Genomic DNA, 24378 nt, shown 5'->3' on the forward strand with positions numbered 1-24378 from the left:
AGGTAAAAACATGAATAAGACTGTTTTGGAAAGTAGCCCTAGTTAAGAAACATTTTAAGCGTAAAATCTTTTATTCAATTGTCCATGTTTATTTCGACCTAGAAACATTATGCTTCTTTTTTCTTTTTTTTAAATTTCTTTTAATGTTTTTATTTATTTTTGAGAGAGAGAAAGAGACAGCGTGAGCAGGGGAGGGTCAGAGAGAGAAGGAGTCACAGGATCTGAAGACAGGCTCCAGGCTCTGAGCTAGCTGTCAGCACTGAGCCGGACACAGGGCTCGAACCCATGAACTGTGAGATATGACCTGAGCCGAAGTCAGACGCTTAACCGACTGAGCCACCCAGGTGCCCCTATGCTTATTTTTTCTACCACGTTTTTTTCTGTTTTCTAGGGCCTATTTATTCAGAAATCACACTTTTTACTTATTTTTTCATTATTACTTATTTACTTATTTTTTACATTATTTTAAATAATGATTTTCTGCAGGTAATTAATACAGAAGGAGTTGATGTCACTCCCCGACGTCTTTACCATCCAGATCCACATACGGGTACAGCAAAGCCTACTAAACTACTGACATCACAAGAAGGATCATTTCCACCAGAATTTATATCTTCTTATAGCCTTTATCAGAATACATTAAATCCTAGTATGTTAGGGCACTTTACAAGGTAGAGTATACTATTTTACTATTATTCTGCATATTGTATGTGCTGTCTTTTCATTTAAGTTGCATGTGTGTAGCTTAGATGTCAGTCGTCTTCGTTCTCCCAACTACACTCTGTGTTAGTGTACCATCTCTGTGTTCCCTATATATTTTACTTAGGTGTAGAGCTTTGCAAGTCTTAAGAGTTCTCCAACACTCACACCAAATATTTGTAAGAAAATAATGGGTTTTACACAAGTTTTCTTGAGGAACAAAAAGATGGGGCTAATCACATACCCACAGACATATTTCTTCTGTTTCTTTTAGGCTGCAATTTATGGGAAGAAGTAGCTCCACTCCCCCCAGTCTCCCATATAAATCCCTGTTCTCCTATGGTTTGATTTACCTTTTATAATTTTTTTGTAAATGAAATGTTACGCATGTCTTAGGTAGACACTTTATGTAAGTGAAGTGAATTTTATTAATGTTTATGGTAGAGAAGTTGAGAATCTTTGCAATAATTAAACAGTATGTCCTAAAATAATGTAAAGACTATGGCGAAATATTTCAGTGTGTAATTTTCCATTTGACCAATTAAAAGTTCCAGAAGTTCACAAAGCACATTTTAGGAGAAAACATGCTACACTAGAGTTTGCCTCTAAATTTGCATACAGTAGCCATAGGAATGCTCTGTAAAATGCTCTGTAAAACAAAGAATATTCCAGTGAACTGTACCTGCCTTAAAAAAATTATTTATTTATTTATTTATTTATTTATTTATTTTTGAGAGAGCACAAGTGGGGGAAGAGCAGAGAGAGAGAGATATTGAGAGAGAGAGAGAGAGAGATATTGAGAGAGGGAGAGAGAGAGAGAGAGAAAATCTGAAGCAGATTCCAGGCTCCAAGCTGTTAGCACAGAGCCAAACATGGGGCTCAAACCCATGAGCTATGAGATGATGACCTGAGCCAAAGTTGGATGCTTAACCAACTGTGCCACCCAGGTACCCCCTCTGTACCTATCTTTTTGAGGACAGTAGGACCTATAAGTAGAAAGGGGGGAGAGTATATAATATCATGAAATTATGTTGTTCATATGTTTAAGGAAATTATTTTTGTATTCTTCAATGTATTGATTGCCCAACCAGTACATAGATTTTCTCTTAATTAAAACTTGCAGGGCCTTTATAAAATTAAATAAATCACATTTAAGATGAGATTTGAGTGACAAGCAGAAAATTGGTGAAAAAATGAAAAGAGTGTTCTAGGTTGAGATTCTAAAGTAAGAGAATGCCAGAAGATTGAGGAACTTAAAGAAGAGGGTAGGGTGGGGGGAAGTGTGATACGTGAAGATGGAGAGACTGGACAAATATGCTGTATTTTAGCTTTTTATTCTCAATATATTGGGAATCCATCAGAAGACTTTGGCCATAGTTTTGGCATGTTTTATCCCTAAAATATATTTATAATGACTTTTTAAAATAATGACTTTTTACTTGAGAAAACTACAAATTAGCTTGATGTTTAAAGAAGCAGTTTACTTTTTATCAATTTTTCTTATGTGATGATAGGATATTTGATTTCTCAGTGTGATAATGTTCTTGTTCATGGATTTAATTACTCATAAGAACACCTAAATAAATGAATAATTTTGTTTTTCATTATTAAAGGTCAGTTTTAGGAAGCAGTACAGCTTCTAAGTCAAGTATATCTACTATTGAATCACTAGCAGAAGACCTGGAAGAACCATCCTATAAACGAGAAAAATTGACTAGTTTTACAGGTAATGAAAATATGACCATTTATTCCAGTAACAGTCCTTTATTTCTTATGTTTATTATTTGTCAGGCACTTGAAATAAAAGAACTATGGTAATGATTTCTAAATGCTGGCCAGAAAGGTAGCTACATGAGGATTATCAGGGTAGTATTAATGTTCCCAAGGTGAGTCTCTTCCAGGAATCACAGGCTCTGTTTTAGAAGTGCTTTGCTTCTACAACATATAGTATTCTATACAATGGAGTATTACTCAGCAACTAAAAAGAGTGAAATCTTGCCATTTGCAACTACATGGATGGAACTAGAGAGTATCACGCTAAGTGAAATTAGTCAGAGAAAGAAAAATATCGTGACTTCACTCACACGAGGACTTTAAGATACAAAACAGATGAGCATAAGGGAGGGGAAGGAAAAATAATATAAAAACAATGAGGGGGACAAAAACATAAACTCTTAAATATGGAGGGTAAATAGTTACTGGAGGGGTTGTGGGAGAGGACATGGGCTAAATGGGTAAGGACCATTAAAGGAAACTACTCTTGAAATCATTGTTGCACTATATGCTAACTAATTTGGGTGTAAATTTTTAAAAAATTAATAAAAAAAAAAAAGAAGTGCTTTTCTTCTGGGGCACCTGCGTGGCTCAGTTGGTTAAGCCTCTGACTTTAGCTCAGGTCATGATCTCACAGTTCAAGAGTTAGAGCTCCATGTCAGGCTCTGTGCTGACAGCTTGGAGCCTGGAGCCGGCTTCAGATTCTGCATCTCCCTCTCTCTCTGCCCCTCCCCTGTTTGAGCGCTCACTCATGCTCTCTCTCTCTCTCTCTCTCAAAAATAAATAAACATTAAAAAAATTTTAGAAGTGCTCTGCTTCTAACTCAGGAGACGCATCATTCTGTTACACTGTGACCAGTGCCATAGTAGGATATATGCAGAATGTGATGGGAGCACTTTGAAAGGAAAGATTAACACCTTTGAGGTGGAAAAAAAAGAAAAAGAAATCCAGAGAAAATTATTGACTTTTGAATCAAGGTTTTAAAGATGATTAGTAATTTGTCAGGAGGACAAATAAGAGTGACTCCTTCCAAGCAGAACATAAAACATGAGATAAAGGATTATGAAATAAAGGTAAAAAATGGGAAATAATGGATGATCAAAAATGCTGGATGAAATGGGTACCTTCTTGAGGAAAGTTTGCCTTGGAGTGCAGTAAGGATGCCTCTTCCTCTGACATGATAACGAAGGGTTAATGAAAATATTTATAGGGTTGGAAAAGGGCTTCATAGACGCATTGGTGTTAAGAAATGTAACAGAAATACTTCTGACAAAAAGTAATACCCAACTATCCAACTACCATTAGCTTAAATAATCACTAATTTTTCTCACATTAAGAGAACTTAAAAGGTAGAGAGCTTTTGGATTGGATCTTGTGGCTTAACTGTCAGACTCTGGATTTGGTGGCTCTGCTTTCTCTTTCCTTAAGCCTTTTCTTCTTCCCTCTTGCTTCATGGTCTCAAAATCTCTGCCTTAACTCTGGGTATTATATTCACATTAAAGGCAGAACGAAGGAGAAAGGCAGTAGCTTCAGTCATATCACTTTTATTTATCAGGAAAGTAAAAGGTTTCCCAGGAGCCTTCTTCTTTCCTATATATTTCTGCTGTTATCTCATTGGCCAGAACTCTGTCACATGGTGACCACTAGCTTCAAGAGAGGCTAGGAAATCTAAATCTCTTTTCTTCATGGAAAGAGGCAAGGGAAGGGAGAAAGCCTTAGCAATGAAAACTTGGCAATCAGCAGTGTCTGCTGCAGGAGGGAATATCATCCTCTCAGAGATAGACAAGGAGCATTGGATTATTATTGTAATTTTCCTTAGCCTCAGAGGGATTGAATCCCTCTGAAGGGATTGAATGCATCTCCAATATAGTCTGTCCTTTGACCACATAAAGCCACCTGCAGTGTATGACCCATCATGATATTTTGGTAAAATAATAATTAGCAATTAGTAAATGATTTTTATTAAGTCATGTATTTTAGATTTACAAGTTGTAAGGGCAACACCTGAAAAAATTGTAACCAAAGAAGACCTAGAGAAGACTATAGAGATAATACTCACAGAGACGGAAACACTGTGCTTTTTAAACCTGCCAACAGTCATGGTTTCTATAGAATCTGAAGAAGCTGAGAAAGTAAGGTATGTATGGCTCAATTGTCTATATTGCTTCTGTAATGTAAATGCTAAGTGAGGGGTTCCTAAACTTGTTTCTGTTTTGGGGGATTCCTGGGTAAATACTGGTGGCATATGTCCTTGGTGAAGTTATATATGAAGTTACATATGTGCCCTGTGAAATGATATGAGAAGCATTTATAGGTTTTTTTTAAAAACTATTTATGTCATATGTGCTTTTTTTCTAGACCATAGGCTTACCATATTCTTTAAAAAGTGGGTAAACTACTAAGTCAAATAATAAAATAAATAAAGGAAGCTTCCAAGTCTCAATATAGATTTTAATGATTTTTTAATGCATATATAAGCTATTTCTAGTTTAAAAAGAAAGGACTGGGGCTCCTGGGTGACTGAGTAGGTTAAGCAATTGACTCTTGACTTTGGCTCTGGTCATGATTTCACGGTTCCTAGGATCAAGCCTCCCATGGGACTCTGCACTGATAGTGTGGCGCCTGCTTGGCATTCTGTATCACTCTCTCTCTCTCTCTCTCTCTCTCTGCCCCTCCTTCAGTCATGCTCTCCCTCTCTTTCTCTCCCTCAAAATACATAAATAAAACATTTTATAAAAATAAAAATAAAAAAAATAAAAAGAAAGGCCTGACATTTTTATATTCAAAACTTAAGTAAAAATATGTTTTTGGAAAATAACTGAATTTACTATACTAGAGCAGATTTTCTATATCTCCTTATTAATGAATTTAAATAGATCATTAGTTTTTGCCTCATTTATTTTAAAGCTCTGCCATTAGACATGTACACATTAAGGATTGTTATGCCTTTTTGGGAGAATTGACCCCTTTATCATTATGTAATGCCCCTCGATATCTCTGATCATTTGCCTTGCTCTGAAGTCTGTTCTGTCTGAAATTAATTTAGGTACTATAAATAGATGATTGGGGGCCTGGGTGGCTCAGTCAGTTGAGTGTCCAACTTTTGATTTCAGCTTGGGTTGTGATCCCAGGTGCTGGGTCTGAAGCCGCCTTGAGATTCTCTCCCTCTCCCTCTCCCTCTCTTCCTCTCTTTTCCTCTGCCCCTCTCCTGTGCTTATGCTTTCTTTCTCAAAACTAAAAAAATATATAAATTATTAATATAGTTATCCAGATTATTTAGACTCAAATATAATTTGAATATGATTAATAGTATTACAAAATCCATCATTAAAATATTTTTAGGATATTATTCTTACCCAAATATAAAATATCCTAGAGTTGTTTGGACTACAAAATATAGTACAAGTAGATTCTGAATAATACACTTTGAAATTCTTAAGACATAAGGGAAAGCTCTTAACACCTGTAAAAAGAAAGGAGCAAATAACAAATGGACAGATAGGTGATCTGAAATTCGAGATGGAGAGATGCTAGAAGAAAATGTTAAAATTAGCACATGGATCTAGAATCCAGTCGGTCTTGGACCCCCACAAATTGAGAGAACTAAAAGAGAGATTTTTGTATTAAGCAAAATTCTTAAAAGGATTTCAGTTATCTCATGTGATCCCAGGTTTCATAGCTATTATCATAAGCAAGCATGAATTTTCTCTGAAGGAAAGCATATCCCATTTAGGCTCTTAGATTGCCTCTTTGGTAAAAATACACAAAACTAATAAAAAGACCACTATGAATGAGAATTAAAAGAAATAACAAACCATAGATCTACACCCTGAGGACTATGGATAATGAGATATTATTAGGACTCTTATGAGATACAGAATATAAAATATATGTGAGATGTTTAAATAAAAGATAGTGTTAGCACCTCACTAACATCAAGAAGCTATCAAAATGATGACTGATATTTGCAAAAACATCTAAAAACTTTAAAATAAAGTATGTTTATATAATTGTAGAAGTTAAAAAATAAACATTACATTTAAATGAAATTTAATCATTTGAAACATAGATCTGGATAAATTATACAAAATAAACCTTGGAGAGAGAAATGTGATATACAGTGTGAAAGAAAAGTTAAAAAAAGAAATTGACAGTAGAATAAATGTCTAACATGCATCTGGTAGTTCCAAAAGATCAAAATTCAAAGCGTGGAGGAGACGGACTATTCCGAGAGAGCGAGTAAGGATGTTCCCAAGCTAATAAAAGACACCGTTTTACAGAAACTAATAAATAAAAAGAAATCCACAAAAAGAAATGGACTCAGTGCATTATACTGATACTCCAGAACACCAAATATTAAAAGAAGATTAAAAAATATTTTTTGTTAAAACTTGCAGGGCCTTTATAAAATTAAATAAATCACATTTAAGATATTTGAGTGACAAGCAGAAAATTGGTGAAAAATGAAAAGAGTGTTCTAGGTTGAGATTCTAAAGTAAGAGAATGCCAGAAGATTGAGGCTCCGTGCTGCCAGCAGGGAGCTTGATGCGGGGCTCAAACCTCCAAACCGTAATATCATGACCTGAGCTGAAGTTGGGTGCATAACTGACTGAGCCACCCAGGCACCCCCAAAAGAAGATTTTAAAGACAGAAGAAAAACAGAAAAAAAAATCATCTACAGAGAAATAATTAAACCAACAGCATTTCTAAGGACAAAGAAAGTCACTTCATAATGATAGGAAGGAATAATAATTTTAATCTTGAACTATTCCTAGTAAAATAACCTCAACAGATAGGAAGCAAAAATTAGAAACTTGGTAAGTATCCTATTTAAGGAGGAGTGTTAAACTTGCCTCTCTTAAGTACTGTATGTCAACCAGATAAAAAATCCACATAGATATAGAAAATTTGAAACAAAGACTTAATTTAATGATCACATATAAAACTCGGCATTCAAGTATACACACTCTTTTCAAGCACACACTGAATATGTATAAAAATCATCCACACACAAGACCATGAAGCTAGGTTTCAAAAATTTCAAAGAAATAATATCATACAAATGAAATTCTCTGACCAAAAATGGAATTAAGTTAATAATTAATAACATAAATCTTAATTAAAACACAGGCACACATTCAGATACACATTTGGAGATTAAAAAGCATGTTTTCTAAATTCCTCATGAACCAAAGAAGAAATCATAATTGGAATTTAAGAAATACTCAGAAGTAAATAATTATTAAAATAACACATACCTACAGGATGACACAAATGTAGTACTGTGAGGGAAATTGATAGCTTTCAGTGTTTATAGCAAAGTTCATAAAACCTGTGTGTAGATAGTGTTAGCATATCGTTGGGGGGCACTGAAAGTAGTAGGAATGCTGGGAGGTATAGTAAGTAGAGTCCTTTGGAGGTAGTTTAGAGCTGTCTTGTCTTTTCTTCTCCTTACTTGTAAGGTTTAGTTATTTTTGAGAGAGAGACAAAGACAGAGCCATGTGGGGGAAGAGCAGAAAGAAAGAGAGATGCAGAATTTGAAGCAGGCTCCAGTCTCTGGATTGTCAGCACAGAGCCTGACATGGGGCTCGAACCCATAAACTGTGAGATCATGACCTGAACTGAGGTTGGATGGGATGACTCACCCAGGTGCCCGAAGTGCAGTCTTTTCCTAAGGAGTTTTTTGAACTCTCACTTCACGTTTGGTGAAATCCACATTAGAGAAAGTAATTTTAAAGAGAAAGCATAATATAAAGAGAGAATTTTGATTAATGAGATGAATATACTTTATTTTTTATAGGTGGAGAAACAAGAATTATGAAACTCTTTGTAGAAATAGATTAGGCAATGACTTATATGTTGAAAGGATGATGCAGACTATCAATGGAGCACCAAAGAATAAAGATGTTCAGTGTGACAGAATCCTAAAAGAAGACAAAGGTAATTTATATTTTATTCTGCTTGACAAAGGGCATATTTTAATATACATTCTTTGAGCCTGTCAGTTAACAAATAAATGCTGAAACATATAAAGCAAAGATAGAAATACTTTGGCCAAGTCACAATAGTAGCTAGGTCCTGTAATCTACAACTTTTAGAACATGACAAATAGTGAGTAATTAATATAAATATAGATGGTTTAGATAACATAATTGTAATTTTGATATTTATAGAAACTCTATTACAGAATTTTGTACTCTTCAAATGTTTATGAAACATTTAAGGAAACTGAATCCACAACCATAGCTAATAACATTGAGAATGTGGCAGACACTATTCTAGGCCTTCCACATTTATTAACTGGCTTAATTCTCATAACAACACTATGAGGTAGGTACTATTGTTACTCTCCATTTTTAGAGGCAGAAACAAGCAAAGAGAAGTTAGCTAACTTGGCCAACTTCACTCAGCTAGTATGGGACGCAGTAATACCCTCAGACAGTCTGGTTCTAGAACCTGTGCCCTTTCCTACACTTAATGTCTTTCAGTGTTCATAATTCATAACCCTGCATAGCCAAAAAATCTGTGAGGTAGGGCCAGAAAGGTAATTAGAAGAAAGCCATTAATTTTAATGGCTTTTGTTAATCAGTAAAACTATAAGCTAATTCTTTGAAAAGATTAAAATAAAACAACTAAGCAAATCCTAAATCAAGCGAAGGGCAACTTATAATTAATAGGAAAGTTTTGTGGCATCCTTACTCACTCTTGCCCTCCTCCCCTTCCCAGTGGGGTGATGGTCTTAAAGGCAGCAGCCTGCCTTCCCACTTTGAGACTCTGGCCTCTGGTTCCAGAGGGAGCAGAGCAGACCTTATTCTCAAAGGATTTGGCCTCTCTGTTTTAACCTGCCTGGGAATACCTGAAGGACTGATCCAGAGTACTTGTCTTCTTTTTTTTTTTTTTTTTAACTCAGAACTCTCAGGTGGTAAAACACTGTGCATATTTCTCCACAAATATTGCAAAATAAATGAACAACTCATCTCTCTTAGAGGCAAAAGAATACAATGGAGTCAAATAAGAAACACACTGAGAGACTGAGAGAAAAAGCTAGGGAGGGAGTTTCTTTGGGAAATTAAGATATTGAAAAAGGTTTGTAGGGGTGCCTGGGTGGCTTAGTTGGTTAAGCGTGGGAATTCAGCTCAGGTTAAGATATCATGGTCTGTGGTTTCAGGGCCCTGCCTCAGGCTCTGTGCTGGATTCTGTGTCTCCCTCTCTCTCTACCCCTCCACCTCCTTATGCTCTCTCTGTCTCTCAAAATAAATAAGTGTTAAAAAAAATTTTTTTTAAAAAGGGTTATATATACCAGGAAATTTAGAAAGTCATGTGCTTGCCTAGGGCAGGATGCGTGCTCAGGAAGAATTTGAAAAGATCCCAAGCTTTCCCCTCTGGCTGGCCTCAGGCTGAGTACAAGCAGGAAGTGAAGGCTAAGGCATAGATGTAAACAGGCTGGTTAAGCATTAAAGGAATACCTTAACACTGACCCAGTCTACAAAGACCTGAGACGTTTTTATCTCCTTTGTTTGTTCCTTTCGTTTTCTTTTCTGCCTTGTTTTGTTCTGGTGGACTGGTGGGGTAAGGGGGAAGGATTCAGGTATTCAGGAAGATCTCTGTCATAACACTTGCTGACCAAAAGCTTCTGAGATGTTACATGACAAAGACTACAGACTTTATAAAAATTGTTTAGAAACATCCCTAAGCAAACAATGAGTATTCATAGCAAACTACAAGAACAAACTCCAAGGAGCAAGAAGAATCTGATATCCAGAATTACCACATTATGGAATTCAAAATGTTCAGTTCTCAAAAAAATTATGAAGGATAGAAAGAAATAAGAAATTATGACCCATTTGAAGAATAAATTAACTGAAACTCTCCCTGTGGAAGTACAGACATTATATTTATTAGCCAAAGACTTTAGATCAATTGTAGTAAACATTCTGATAAAGCTAAAAGAAACTATAGGCAAAGAGCTAAAGCAAACTAGAGTGGTGTATGAAAAAAGAAAAAGAATATGAATAAAGGGACAGGAATTATAAAAGGAAACCAAATATAAATTCTGGAGATTAAAAGTACAATAACTGAAATGGAAAAACTCACTAGAGTTATCAGTGGCAGATTTGAGCAGACAGAAGAAAGAATCTGTAATTCTTACAGACACATCAATTAAAATGATCTAGTCTGAGGAGAAGAAAGAAAAAAAGAATAAAGAAAAATGAACACAGCCTGAAGGACCTATGCGGCTCCACCAAACATACCAACATACATAGGGAATTTCAGAATGATAGGAGAAAAAAGAGATAAAGGGAAACAAAAATTATTATTTGGAGAAATAATGGCCAAGGAACTTTCCAAATTAAATAAAAGTCATGGTCTACAGCCATACAACCCTAAATGCGCCTGGTCTCGTCTGATCACGGAAGCTAAGCAGGTTTGGGCCTGGTTAGTACTTGGATGGGAGATAAAAATCATGAATCTGCATATCTGAGAAGCCCAACAAACTCCCAAAAGGATAAACAAAGAGATCCACACTCAGGCACATTATAATTAAGTGTTGAAAGAGAATCTTGAAACAGCAAAAGAAAAGTGACTCATGTATATTGGATCCTCAATAAGATTACACCCAATTTTCAGCAGAAACCATGGAGACCAGAAGTCATGGGATGCCATATCAGTGGGAAACCAACTTGACTATAAACTATAAGAGAAAAAAAATGCATAAAATAATTATAAATCTATATTAATGGACACACAGTATATAAAGATGTAATTTGTGACATCAACACAAAGTGAGTGTGAGGTAGCTGTATAGGAGTTCTTGTATTCTATTGAAGTAAGGTAGTATTGGGGCGCCTGAGTGGCTCAGTTGATTAAGTCTCCGACTTTGGCTCAGGTCAGATCTCACGTTCGTGGGTTCGAGCCCCGCGTCGGGCTCTGTGCTGACAGCTAGCTCAGAGCCTGGAGCCAGCTTCCAGTTCTGTGTCTCCTTCTCCTCTGCCCCTCCCCATCTCATGATCTGTCTCTCTCTGTATCAAAAATAAATAAAACATTTAAAAAAATTTAAAAAAAACCTGTGTGGGAGGGAAAAGAAGTAAGGTAGTATTAATTCAAAGTAGATGGTTAAAATTTTATGAAATTAATTGTAATCTATAAGGAAACCACCAAGAAAATAACTCAAAAATTACAAAAAGAAAATTAGATAGGAATAAAAGCAGAACACCATTAAAGAAATCAAGTAAACACAATAGAAGGCAATAATGAAAGAATTGAGGAACAAATACATAAGACATAAAGAAGACAAAATATGGCACAAGTCTGTTCTGGATAGTAATTATTTTAAACAAATTAGATTAAATTCTCCAATTAAAAGACAGATATTATTAGGATGGGTTACAAAACAAAAACTAAACATGATCCAAGTATATGCTATCTTACAGTAGACTCTCTTTACTTTTTAAAAATAATTTATTGTCAAGTTGGTTTCCATAAAACACTCAGTGCTCATCCCCACAATTGCCCTCCTCCATGCTCATTACCCCTCTTCCTCTTTTCCCCTCCCCCTTCAGCCCTCATTTTGCTCTCAGTATTCAAGAGTCTCTCATGATTTGCCTCCTTCCCTCTCCCAAACTATTTCCCCACTTCCCCTCCCCCATGATCATCTGTTAAGTTTCTCCTGTTCCGCTTATGAATGAAAACATATGGTATCTGTCCTTCTCTGCCTCACTTATTTCACTTAGCATGACACCCTGGAGTTCCATCCATGGTGCCATGAATGGACAGATTTCATTCTTTCTCATTGACATGTAGTATTCCATTGTATATATAAACCACATCTTCTTGATCCATTCGTCATTTGATGGACATTTAGGCTCTTTCCATGATTTGGCAATTATTAAAAGTGCTGCTATGAACACTGGGGTACATGTGCCCCTATGCATCAGCACTTCTGTATCTTTTGGGTAAATCCCTAGCAGTGCTATTGCTGGGTCATCGGGGAGTTCTGTTGCTGGTTTTTTGAGGAACCTACACACTGTTTTCCAGAGTGGCTGCACCAGTTTACATTCCCACCAACAGTGTAGGAGGGTGTCCGTTTCTCTACATCCTCACCAGCATCCATGGTCTCCTTTTTTGTTCATTTAGCCACTCTAACCAGTGTGAGGTGGTATCTCAGTGTGGTTTTGATTTATATTTCCCTGATGATGAGTGATGCTGAGCATCGTTTCATGTGCCTGTTGGCCATCTGGATGTCCTCTTTGGAGAAGTGTCTGTTCAGGTCTTCTGCCCATTTCTTCACTGGATTATTTGTTTTTCAGGTGTGGAGTTTGATGAGTTCCTTGTAGATTTTAGATACTAGCCCTTTATCTGATATACAAGAGACTCACTTTAGATCCATAGACAAAAATATGTAAAGTGAAAGGATGTAAATAGTAACTAAAGAAAGCTGAGATGGCTTTACGAATAGCAGACACAGTAGCCTTTATATAAAGTTGCTAAAGTGGGCTTATCCCAATGATACATGGACAATTCAATAAAAAAAATATATAGAATATGTAGTTAGAATATATATAGAATATATGTATATGATTCAACATATATAATGTTGAATACAATGTAATATACATTAATAGAATGAAGGAAAAAACCTCACATGCTTGCCTCAATTTGTGCAGAAAAATTATTTGACTAAATCTAACATAGTCTTATGATAAAAATACCCAACAAATTGAAAATAGAAGAGAACTTCCCCAATCTGCCAAATGGCTTTTATAAAAAACCCACAGTTAGTATTATACCCAATGGCAAAACCTGACAGCTTTCCCAGTAAAATCAAGAACAAGAAGGATTCCTGCTTTCTCAATTTCTATTCAGCACTACACTGGAAGTGCTAGTGTAAGCAACTAGGCAAGAAAAAAAATAAAGACATTAAATTGGAAACGAATAAATAAAACTATCTTTATTCATAGGTGACATGAACTTAAGTACAGAAAATCCTAAAGAAGTCACACAAAAAATATTAGAGTTAATAAATTCAGTTTCAGAATAAAAAATCAATACAAAATTCAATTGTATTTTTATACACTACCAATGAACATTTTGAAAAGGAAATTAAGAAAATAATTTCACTTAAAATAGCATCTAAAATAATAAAATACCTAGGAACAAATCTAACCAAAGAGGAGAAGGACTTGTATACTGATAACTGCAAAACAGTGCTGAAAGAAATTAAAGTGAAAAGACATCCTGTGTTTATAGTTTGATTAATGTTATGTTGTTAAGATTTATATTCTATTCAAAGCAATCTACAGATTCAACTCAATATGTATTAAAACACCCTAAGATGTTTTGCAGAAATAGAAAAATAAGTCATTCTAAAATGTATATGGATATCAAAGAACTCCCCAAATTGCCAAAAAAAATCTTAAAAGAACAAAGTTCTTTTTACATTTCCTGATTTGATAACTTGCTATAAAGTTATAATGATAAAAATTGGATTGTACTGGCATAAAAATAGGTATATAGACCAAAAGAATAGAATAGAGGCTCAGAAAGATATATATGGTCAACTGATTTTTGATAAAGGCACCAAGACCATTAAGTGGAGGAAAAACAGTCTTTTCAACAAATAGTGCTGGAATAACTGGCTAGTCACGTGCAAAAGGATGAAGTTGTACTTGCACCTCATACTTTATACCATAGATCAGTGACTTAAATGTAAGAGCTAAAATGATAAAACTCTTAGAAGAAAATACTGAGGTAAATATTTTTACCCTTTGCTTTGACAATGGATTCTTGTCCATTGACAAGATATTACATTAAAAACAAAGAACAAAGGAAAAAAAAAGAACATTATCAAAAAAGTGAAGGGACAACCTACATAATGGGAGGAAATGTTCGCAACCCTATCTCTCATAAAGTTCTACTATCCAGAATATATAAGGAATACCTATAATCCAAGAACAAAAAGACAAGCAACCCGATTAAAAAATGGGCATAGAACCTAAATAGACATTTCTCCACACAATATATACACATTGTCAACAAGCACATGAAAAATGTTCAACATCAGTAATCAAAATCAAAACCACAAGTTACCATTCCTTACCTATTAAGATGGCTGTGATTAAAAATGGAATATAGCAAGTATTGATAAAGATGTTGAGAAATTAGAGTCATCATTCTCTGCTGGTGGAATTTAAAATGGTGCAGCTGCCATGAAAAAGTTTTGTATTTCTTCAAACAATTAAACAGAGCTATCATATGACCCAGCAATTCCATTTCTAATACATATCCCAGAGAATTGAAAACAGGTACTCAAATAGTGGTTCAGACACACTCATAGCCACAGTATTTATCATAATCAAAAAGTGGAAACAACAAAAAGGTCCATAAATGAATGGATAAACATAATGTGTAAATACATTCAATGAGATATTATTCAGTCACAAAAATGAATCAAGAACAGATATGTGCTCTGAGCAAATTTCTCTCTGCTACTCTAAAAGATGTCAGAAGTTGCTCTCTGGAGAGGACTGGGTAACAATAGACACAGCTTACTACATGGGTACTTAACCCAAAACAGTGCTATTAAATGACCCTGTACACAAGGGGACTTCTCTGAAGTCCTCTCCTCCCTTGTAGAAGACTCCTAGAACATAAGTAGTCAGACTTAAACTCATCCATTACTTGGATGTACCACAATTTATTCACCTACTGAAGGTATCTTGATTGCTTCCAAGTTTTGGCAATTATCAATAAAGATGATATAAACATCTGTGTGCAGGTTTTTGTGTAGACATAAACTTTCAGCTTCTTTGGGTAAATACCAAGGAACATCATTGCTGAATCATAAAGTAGTTGTTTCAGGGACAGCCAAAGTTTCTTCCAAAGTGGTTGTACCATTTTGCATTCCTATCAGCAATGATAGAGGGTTCCTGTTGCTCCATGTCCTCACCAGCATTTTGTGTTGTTAGTGTTCCAGATTTTGACCATTTTAATATGTGTACGGTGGTATCTCATTGTTGTTCTAATTTGTATTTCTACAATGGTGTATGATGTGGAGCAAATATAGTATTTGCCATCTGTTTTGGTGGGGTATCTGTTAACTCCTTGGACCATTTTATTTTATTTTATTTATTTTTTTATATGGAAAATTTTGATTTATTTTATTTTTTATAACACTATTTTTTTTAACATATGCAATTATTTTCCATCATTTACAATACAGTAGTTACAATGACACTCCAAACAGAAAAGCAAAGTAAAAAATCAAAACCCCAACTTCTATTTCATGTAATTAGACTTATACAGAAATTAGTAGGTTAAGTAACAACTAGTTAATCACCTAATTTCACAGCTATCTGAAGTCTGTTATTTTTTCTTCTGGTTGAGTTTTAAGGAATATGTGTAGATTTCAGACAATTGTACTTTATCAGATGTATCTTTGCAATGTTTTCTTCCAGTATGTGGTTGATCTTGTTTCTCTGACATTGCCTTTCATGGAACAGACATTTTTCATTTTGATAAAGTTCAGCTCATCAGTTTTTGCTTTAATGGTCATGCCTTTGATGTCATATCTAAAAAGTCATCACCACACCCAAGGTCATCTAGATTTTCTCCTATGTTACCACCTAGAATTTTTATAGCTTCACTTTTTACTTTTAGGTCTAAAATCAAGTTTGAGTTAATTTTTGTGAGGAATATAAGATCTGTGTCTAAATTTATCTATTGCATGTGGTGGTCATTTTCATGTTATTCCAGAACCATTTGTTGAAAAGAACTTATCTTTTTCCATTTTCTTGCTTCTTTGTCAAAGACTGATGTGGGTCTGTTTCTGGACTCTATTCCATTGAAATATTTGTTTATTTGTTCACTAATATCACATTGTCTTGATTACTATAGATTTATAGTAGTTTTTCAAGTTTGGTAGCATTAATCCTCCAACTTTGTTGTTCTTCTTCAACATTGTATTGGCTATCTTGAGTCATTTGTCTCTGTATTAAGAATCAGCTTGTTAATATTCACAAAATAACTTGCTGGAATTTTGATTGAGATTGCATTGATCTATAAATCAATTTGGGAATAACTGACATTTTGACAATATTGAGTCTTCCTAACCATAAACATGGAAGGTCTCTCCATTTATTTAGTCCTTCTTTAATTTTGTTCATAAAAATTTTGTAGTTTTCCTCCTATAGATTTTGTACATATTTGTTAGAGTTATGCCTAACTATTTCATATCTGGGACATTAATGTGAATTGTATTGTTTCAAATTTCAAATTCCACTTGTTCATTGCCAGCATTTAGGAAAGGAATTTTTTATTGGCTTTAGTATATTAATTTTGTATCCTGCAGCTTTTCTATAATCACTTATTAGTTCCAGGAGTTTTTGTCCATTCTTTCATATTTTTATTTCTTAGGTTAATTTATTCAAATGTACAAATGTCATGATGGTACCCAAACTCAAATTACCCATGTTATTTGTTATCTTCAAACAAGAAAAAACTTTATACCACTCTAACATTTTACGTTGGTCTTTAATAGCATGTACCTTTTATGTAGCAATTATTAGTGATCACATGACAATATGTTCCTATTTACTCAAGTTCCTAAACTTTCAGTTAAAGGAAGAAAAAGAAGTTTAAGTAGTTCAACAGTCAAAGACATAAGCTCCTTCTATGGTCTTTTACTTTATGAACATGGAAGTTGTATCATTTTCAGTTCAGCAAAATAAACTAGGTATTTTGGGTATAACTTTGTTAAATATAACTAAGTTTAATAAAATATAAATGTTACTATGAAATTTGAGTTAACATTCTTGCTAGTTGAAAACATTATGAAATACCAGAGCTCCTTCATTTTATATCATGAAAATAAAAGTTCTAACAATGAGGTAGTTGCATTATTATATCCAGATCTTGTTTTGATTTTTAGGGAAAATAATTCTTTATTAAATCGCTGTACCTTAAAAATTTAGCAAGTTTAGCCTGTAGGAATATGGTCACTGATAAAATAATTGCCACATGAGCCTTTCTTTGTTATATCAATACTGAAAGGAGTGGAATATATTGTTTTTAATTTGGAAATAAGTAACATTGCCAATTTTTGTTTGGAGACGTCATATTTGCTCAAATGAACAAATATAATGTAAACAAAAATTTTTAAAAAGAAGATAATAACTGTGTTACCTTACGAATTTCTTGAGAACAGAATCTACATTTTTCCCAGCAAGTATAATCTTTTCCTGTAAGTATATAGGGGATGTTATGTGCTAAAAGTGGAACTATATTATTATAAATTCAAAGTTCTATAGAATACAAACATATTAACCATAAGTAAAGGAACATTAAATCCTTATTGTAACATGGTTGTCCAGGTCCATGTCAAGCAAGACCTATAGTGACAGACTGATGGGATTATGCTGTATCATCTTGGGATGGAGGGGAAACAGGTGAGAGGATCAAAATTGATGGTGAGGATAACTTGGAGTTATCATTAAAACATGGAGAGATTTTTTGATAACTAGTTATGTAGAAGCTCAACTATTAGAACTTGGTTTAAGATAATTTTTACCTTTCTGTTGCTTTATTTAGGTGTAATGTCCACTGCTTGGGATTTGTATGATTCTTATAATGCTATGGAGCTTTCACCTTTACCAGCAAAGTCTATACTTGATTCAAGTGGTAAAGCAAATGTACCTTCTAAAGATCAAGAGCAAGAAGTGCCAGGGAGTACTACAGAAAAAAGTAAGATCTCATTTATTTCAGTTTTTTTTTTAAATGGAATGTTTCACGAATGTGCATGCCATCTTTGCACGAGAGCCACGTGAATCTTGTCTATATCATTCAAACATTACCATACGTGCTGCCTCGGCAAGCTCCATCTCGGTTTTTAAAAAGGAATGTTTTCACACGCCGTTGTAAGTAATTTCTCTCTTAGCAGTCATAGTGCTTCAATTCTGGAGGAACATGAAAACTAAAACTTCTCCTCAGAAATAGCATTGTTAATCTTTCACATCATCTTGGACTCTGAACTAAAAAAATTAATTTTTCTTGGATATCCATCAAGAGTTTCAAAGATTTCCTTCCTCTGTTGCTTACTTACTCTTAAGCTCTCTTTCATATATGTGAGGACATGTGAGTTCCATAATTTTCTCTCTTCTTTTCTTTATTAGGCTGTACAGTTTATAAGAAAAACAGTGTATGCTACCTGTGTGACAACTTAAAATGGAGCTATATTAACAACTGTGGCTTTCAATTGGGGATGATTTTACCTCCCCAGGGGATATTTGGCAATATCTGGAGATCTTTTTGGTTGTCATGACTATGGGGACATCTTTTGGTTCGATGTTAAGGATACTACCAAAAATCCTTCAGTGCACAGAACAGCCCCAACAACAAGAAATTATCTGGCCAAAATGTCAGTACTACCATGGTTGAGAAATTCTGCATGACAACTGTAGCTTTTATTATTTTAAGTTTTAAGATTAAATGCTTGATTAAAATCAACACAAAATTTTAACTTTCCAAATGTACTTAGTAATATGAGAGAATTTTTACAAAGTCCAGTTATAAGAAATTTATTAAGTTCCATTTCTGATTCTTTTGTTGTTACACAGTTTAATTCTCCATATTCTGAGCTTATCATTTTTCTTATAAAATGATATCACTCATGTAAGAGGTAGTCATTTTTTCAGAATAACTATACCCTGGAAAGTTTTAGTAAAATTTTGGCAAATTTTCATGAGTTAAACTGAAATATTTCTATTCTTACCCATTTTTACCCCAAAGACAAATGTAATATTTAAAAATAATACATCAGGAAGTGTTTTTGAGAAATCAAGTTTAAAGAGAATAGATAATTTTCAGAAAATAATCACTTTATTTATAACTGACTACATTTCCTTCAGAGACTTCAGATCTACAGGACTTGCCACCTAATGCTTTGGTCTACCATTGTACTTAAGCTTAATATTTAAAAAAATAAAAACTTTAAATATGTCATCTATATTATTTTGATGTTTAAAATTATATTTACAGTCATGTAAATGACAGACTATAACCATGTTTTACTGAAAGTTGTTTGCAATGAAGACCAGTTTACTTTCCCAGAGAACAATGGAGGGGAAGAATGAATTATTAGTTATCACTAAAGAAATATTTTTTGTTGCTTAAATGTTCATGTCCATATAGTAGTTTGGCTTTTAGAAGTGAACATTTTTCCTGCCAAAAATTGCTAAGAAATACATCAATCTCAGACTGAAAGATTACATTGGGACTTCAGAATTGAATATATGTATTCCACCTCTTTTAAGGCAATTAACACACAAAAAAAGTCTAAGTGTAAGGTCCTAAAAGAAAAATGTTTCTATTTGTGGGTCTTTTATTTCTTGTGTATATGGGTATGTTGCAAAAAGCAATAATGAAACACCCGGTTTTCAATTTTATTAATATATGCTTTAATTTTCATATATATTTTTTTCCTGCTTACTTTAGGCTTAGGTTGCTCTTTTTACTCTAGTGCCCTGAGCTGGAAGCTTAGATTACGAGTTTTTAGATTTTCTTCTTTTTAGTATATGCATTCAATGCTATCAATTTCCCTCTAAGCATTATTTTTGTTGTATTTCACAAATTTTGAGAAGTTTTAGTTTTAGTCCAAATACTTAAAACTTTTAAAATTTTATTTGAAGCATCTTCTTTGACCTATTTATATTCATGTATGCTTTTTAAATTTCCAAATATTTTGGGATTATCCAGCTATCTTTCTGTTATTAAATTCTAGTTTAACTCCATTGTGGCCCGAGAGCATTAAAAAAAAATTATTTCTATTCTTTCAAATTTGTTTAAGTGTGCTTTGTGGCCTAGAATGTGTTCTAGCTTGGTGAGCATTCCAAGTGAACTTGAGAAAAGCATGTATTCTGTTAAAAAAAAAAAAAGGGTTAAGTTTCCAATTAAAATTGTATGTCTAATGCTCCTTGCAATTTTATTAGTTTTTGCCTTACAGATTTGTAATCTCAGTTTTTTGCTGCGTAAATGATTAGCCTTGTTGTGCCTTCTTGGAGAATTGGTTTCTTTATTATTATGCAATGCTCCACTTTAAAGCTGATAATTTTCCTTGTTCTATAGTCTACTTTGTCTGAAATTAATATAGCTACTCTGTCTTCTTTTGATTAGGGTTAATATATATTGTGCTATCTCTTTAGGCTATCTGTGTCTTTACATTTAAATTGGGCTTCTTGTAGACCATATTTTTTAAAAAAAGTGTTTAATGTTTATTTATTTTTGAGACAGCATGAGCAGGGGAGGGGCAGAAAGAAAGACAGAGAGAGAATCTACACTGATAATGCAAGGCCCAACATGGGTTTGAGCCCACGAAACATGAGATTATGACCTGAGCCAAAATCAAGAGTTGGATGCTTATCCGACAAGGCCACCCAGGCACCCCAAGAGACAATATTTTTTAAAATGTGCACTTTATTGTTATTTAGGCATGGCAAAGCCAGCAGATGAGGTCGCTATTGCCATTGAAAAGATAGCTGTTATACTCACAAATCTCAAGAGGAAGGAGCATCTATGCTTTGGGCTACACAGAGATGTACCAGAGTTGGTCAGGAGGCAGAAAGAATGAAAATGTGGTCAAGAGTCTTTGTTGTGCTTCCTGTTAGTAGAAGGAGGGAACCCAATCTGATCCTATTGGTACTTAAAAGTAGAGACCGTTCTGAGCTGTGGTCATAGAAAGATGTAATGACAGAAGACCGTCAGAGAGATGCAGTGATGTTGTCTTTCAAGATGGAGGAAGGGTTTGGGGTGGCTTGTAGAAGCTGAAAAAGATAAGGCTCTCCAGAGCCTCCAGAAAGAAACATAACTCTCTTAACTTTTTGGTTTCATCCCAGTGAGACCTGGGTTAGACCTCTAAGTTGCTGAACTTTTAAAATAATAAATTTGCATGGTTTTAGCCCATTAAGTTTTTGGTAGTTTGTTTTAGCATCAATAAAAAATTAACACAATAGTATGGTATTTATATAAAAGAGTAATCCAGTCAGAACTTCATCTGAAGACTAATAATCTTACTTCAATTTAAAGAACAATGTATAGAGATATATATTACCTATGAGGTTATCATTGCTTGCCTTCTGATAAACAGTGCATATTTGAATGGTTGAGAATTCCAAAATGAGATCATATATGTGTATCTTCCATGTGCTTGGTAGATAAAAGATATTTAATAAATGTTTACTTAAGTTGTTGAATATTGGAGGAAAACAAATAATAATGACAAAATAATAATTTTAAAAATCCTTAGAATGCATGAATCGTCTAATACTGTTTAAATTATTTTATCATTGCATCATGTTTGTATTTTACAGATAGTGACGCTAGTACTTTAATGGATATAGAAAATGTAATTTTGACTAAAATCCATGATGATGTAGACCACTCAGAGGCAATATTGAAATCTGACAAATTTCATCAGGATTTATTTTTTATGGAACGAGTTCTAATGGAAAATATATTTCAACCAAAACTTGCAGCTTATCGCCAGCTTCCTATTTTAAAAGGTATTTTTAAAAATCACATTGAGACAAGCTCAAATAATCAAAAGAATTGAATGATGTTATTATTTTTGTTTGTTTTTTTATTTATTTTTGAGAGACATAGAGAGACAGCATGAGCAGGGGAGGGTCAGAGAGAGAGGGAGACACAGAATCTGAAGCAGGCTCCAGGCTCTGAGCTAGCTGTCAGCACAGAGCCCAACGCTGGGCTTGAACCCAAGAACCGAACCGTGAGATCATGACCTGAGCCGAAGCTGGACGCTCAACCGACTGAGCCACCCAGGCGCCCCTATTATTTTTAAATGTAACTTCCAAACTGGATTATCACTTATCAAAAGACACATTTATGTATCTTTTAGCATTAAACATCCAAATAATAGTAGAATTCAAACTACAGAGCTCACAAAAGGAGATCGCCTTTTAGATTAAAACCTTCAAGGGGTGCCTGGGTGACTCAGTCACTTAGGCCTCCGACTTCAGCTCAGGTCATGATCTCACAGTTTGTGGGTTTGAGCCCCACATCAGGCTCTGTGCTGACAGCTAGCTCAGAGCCTGGAGCCTGCTTCCAATTCTGTGTCTCCCTCTCTCTCTACCCCTCCCTGCTCAGGCTCTGTCTCTCTCTGTCTCCAAAATAAATAAAACATTAAAAAAAATGTTTTTTAATTAAAAAAACTTTCATGGCTATTTTTTCTCTCTTTCCCTTGCATTGAATTATTTTCTCATATTTAAACCCCCTCTCCACTGCCACTGCCACTTTCCAGGTCCTGGTGCTTATTACCTCTCCCTAATTTCATTGCAGGGGCATTCTTTCTGTTCTTGTTGCTACAAATGCCACCTTATATGTTCACAGAATATTTTGAAAGAGTTTAGAGATTAATTCAACCCTTCGATTTTTGAATGAAGAAGATGAATAGTATAGAAATTTTCTAAGTTTAGAGTCTATGACAAAACTAGGCATTCAACCAAGGCCTCTGATCTCATTCCAATTCTCTTTTCACTTTACTACCCTGGTATGCAGATGTATCCCATACACAGGTTTGAACATGGCATTTAACTCTCAAGAAACCTTCAGTATCTTCCCATCGCCTATAATAAATTACAGTCCCTCAGATTTCCCTTGTGCTATTTTCTAGTTAAACCTAACCCCCCATAAAAGGCATGAATCTGACTTCTCTCACCATGGATTAACTGTTTTGGTATATCATATGAATGGACTCACTCATATAGTAAGTACAGTTGACCCTTGAACAAGACACAGCTTAGGGGTGATGACCCTGGCACAGTCGAAACTCCCAAGTATAAATTTTGATTCCCCCCCAAAATTAACCACAAATAGATTACTGTTGACCAGAAGCCTTACTTATAGCATAAACTGTCAACACACATTTTTATGTGATGTGTATTATATACTGTATTCTTAAAATAAAATAAACTAGAGAAAAGAAAATGTTATTAAGAAAATCCTAAGGAAAAGAAAATATGTTTACAGTTTTGTACCTATGTTGGGCTGGGCCAGGGGCAGAGGCAGGGGCTGCAGTCCTGGGCCCAGAATGACAAAGTTCTGCAGCCAGTCGTGGCAGCTGGGTGGGTCCATGGTGGTGAAAGTAGTCTAGAGACACAGTAGAGCTGCCCTATTTGCCCCGAGGTATACCATTTGCACGTGGCCATTTTAGCTGCAGCCAAACATGAGGATACTGGTCTCTAGGAGGCCATGAGGCCAGGGGCCACCACAGGGAGGAATCTGCAGCAGGCCTGTGAGGGGACTAAGGCTTTGGCCACCCTGGGGCATGGGGCTCCCTGCAGAATGCCATCCCTGCTCTCTGGGTGTGTTCTTCCACTTTAACTCAGCCTTCTGCCTGCTAGCCCTAGATGCACCCCACCTGACCATCCTATCCTCACACAGGGCAACCTATACACCTTCCTGGCCCTGAAACCCCCAGTTTGCTGACAACCTCAGCATACCTCTTCAGGCACTCATGTAGCAAGTGCTACCTCTATGCTAGTTGCCTTTCATTCTATCTTTGGAAACTGGAGTGGGCAGTTCCTGACAAATGCCTTGTGGCTTTTGCTGTCAACTCTTAAAAAAATCTGCGTGTAAGTGGACCCACACAGTTCAAACTTGTGTTGTTCAAGGGTCACTTGTATTCTTTTGTGTCTGGCTTCTTTCATTCAACATGATGTTTTTAAGATTCATCAAGAATGATTTGTGATAAGTGGTCCACTTTTTTTTCTGAGTACTGTTCCATTTTCTGAATATATCATAATTATTTGTATATTCATTCACCTGTTGATTGACAGTTGGACTGTTTCCAGTTTTAGAATTTTATGAACAAAGCTGCTATGATCATTTTTGTGTTTTTTT

At 34.9% G+C, this 24378-nt stretch overlaps 1 protein-coding gene across 1 annotated transcript in view; it reads left to right on the plus strand.

Annotated features, from left to right (window-relative positions):
- The window catches only part of WDR78 (WD repeat domain 78), a 75360-nt gene that overhangs the window by 16618 nt on the left and 34364 nt on the right, over positions 1-24378 (plus strand). Inside the window, 6 exon segments of the mRNA XM_029949560.1 lie at positions 487-671; positions 2313-2425; positions 4453-4609; positions 8273-8412; positions 18058-18210; positions 21831-22022. Of these exon segments, the coding sequence (XP_029805420.1) occupies positions 487-671; positions 2313-2425; positions 4453-4609; positions 8273-8412; positions 18058-18210; positions 21831-22022 (940 nt within the window).

Source organism: Suricata suricatta, chromosome 8 (genome assembly GCF_006229205.1).
Source record: "Suricata suricatta isolate VVHF042 chromosome 8, meerkat_22Aug2017_6uvM2_HiC, whole genome shotgun sequence".
Taxonomy (NCBI): domain Eukaryota; kingdom Metazoa; phylum Chordata; class Mammalia; order Carnivora; family Herpestidae; genus Suricata; species Suricata suricatta.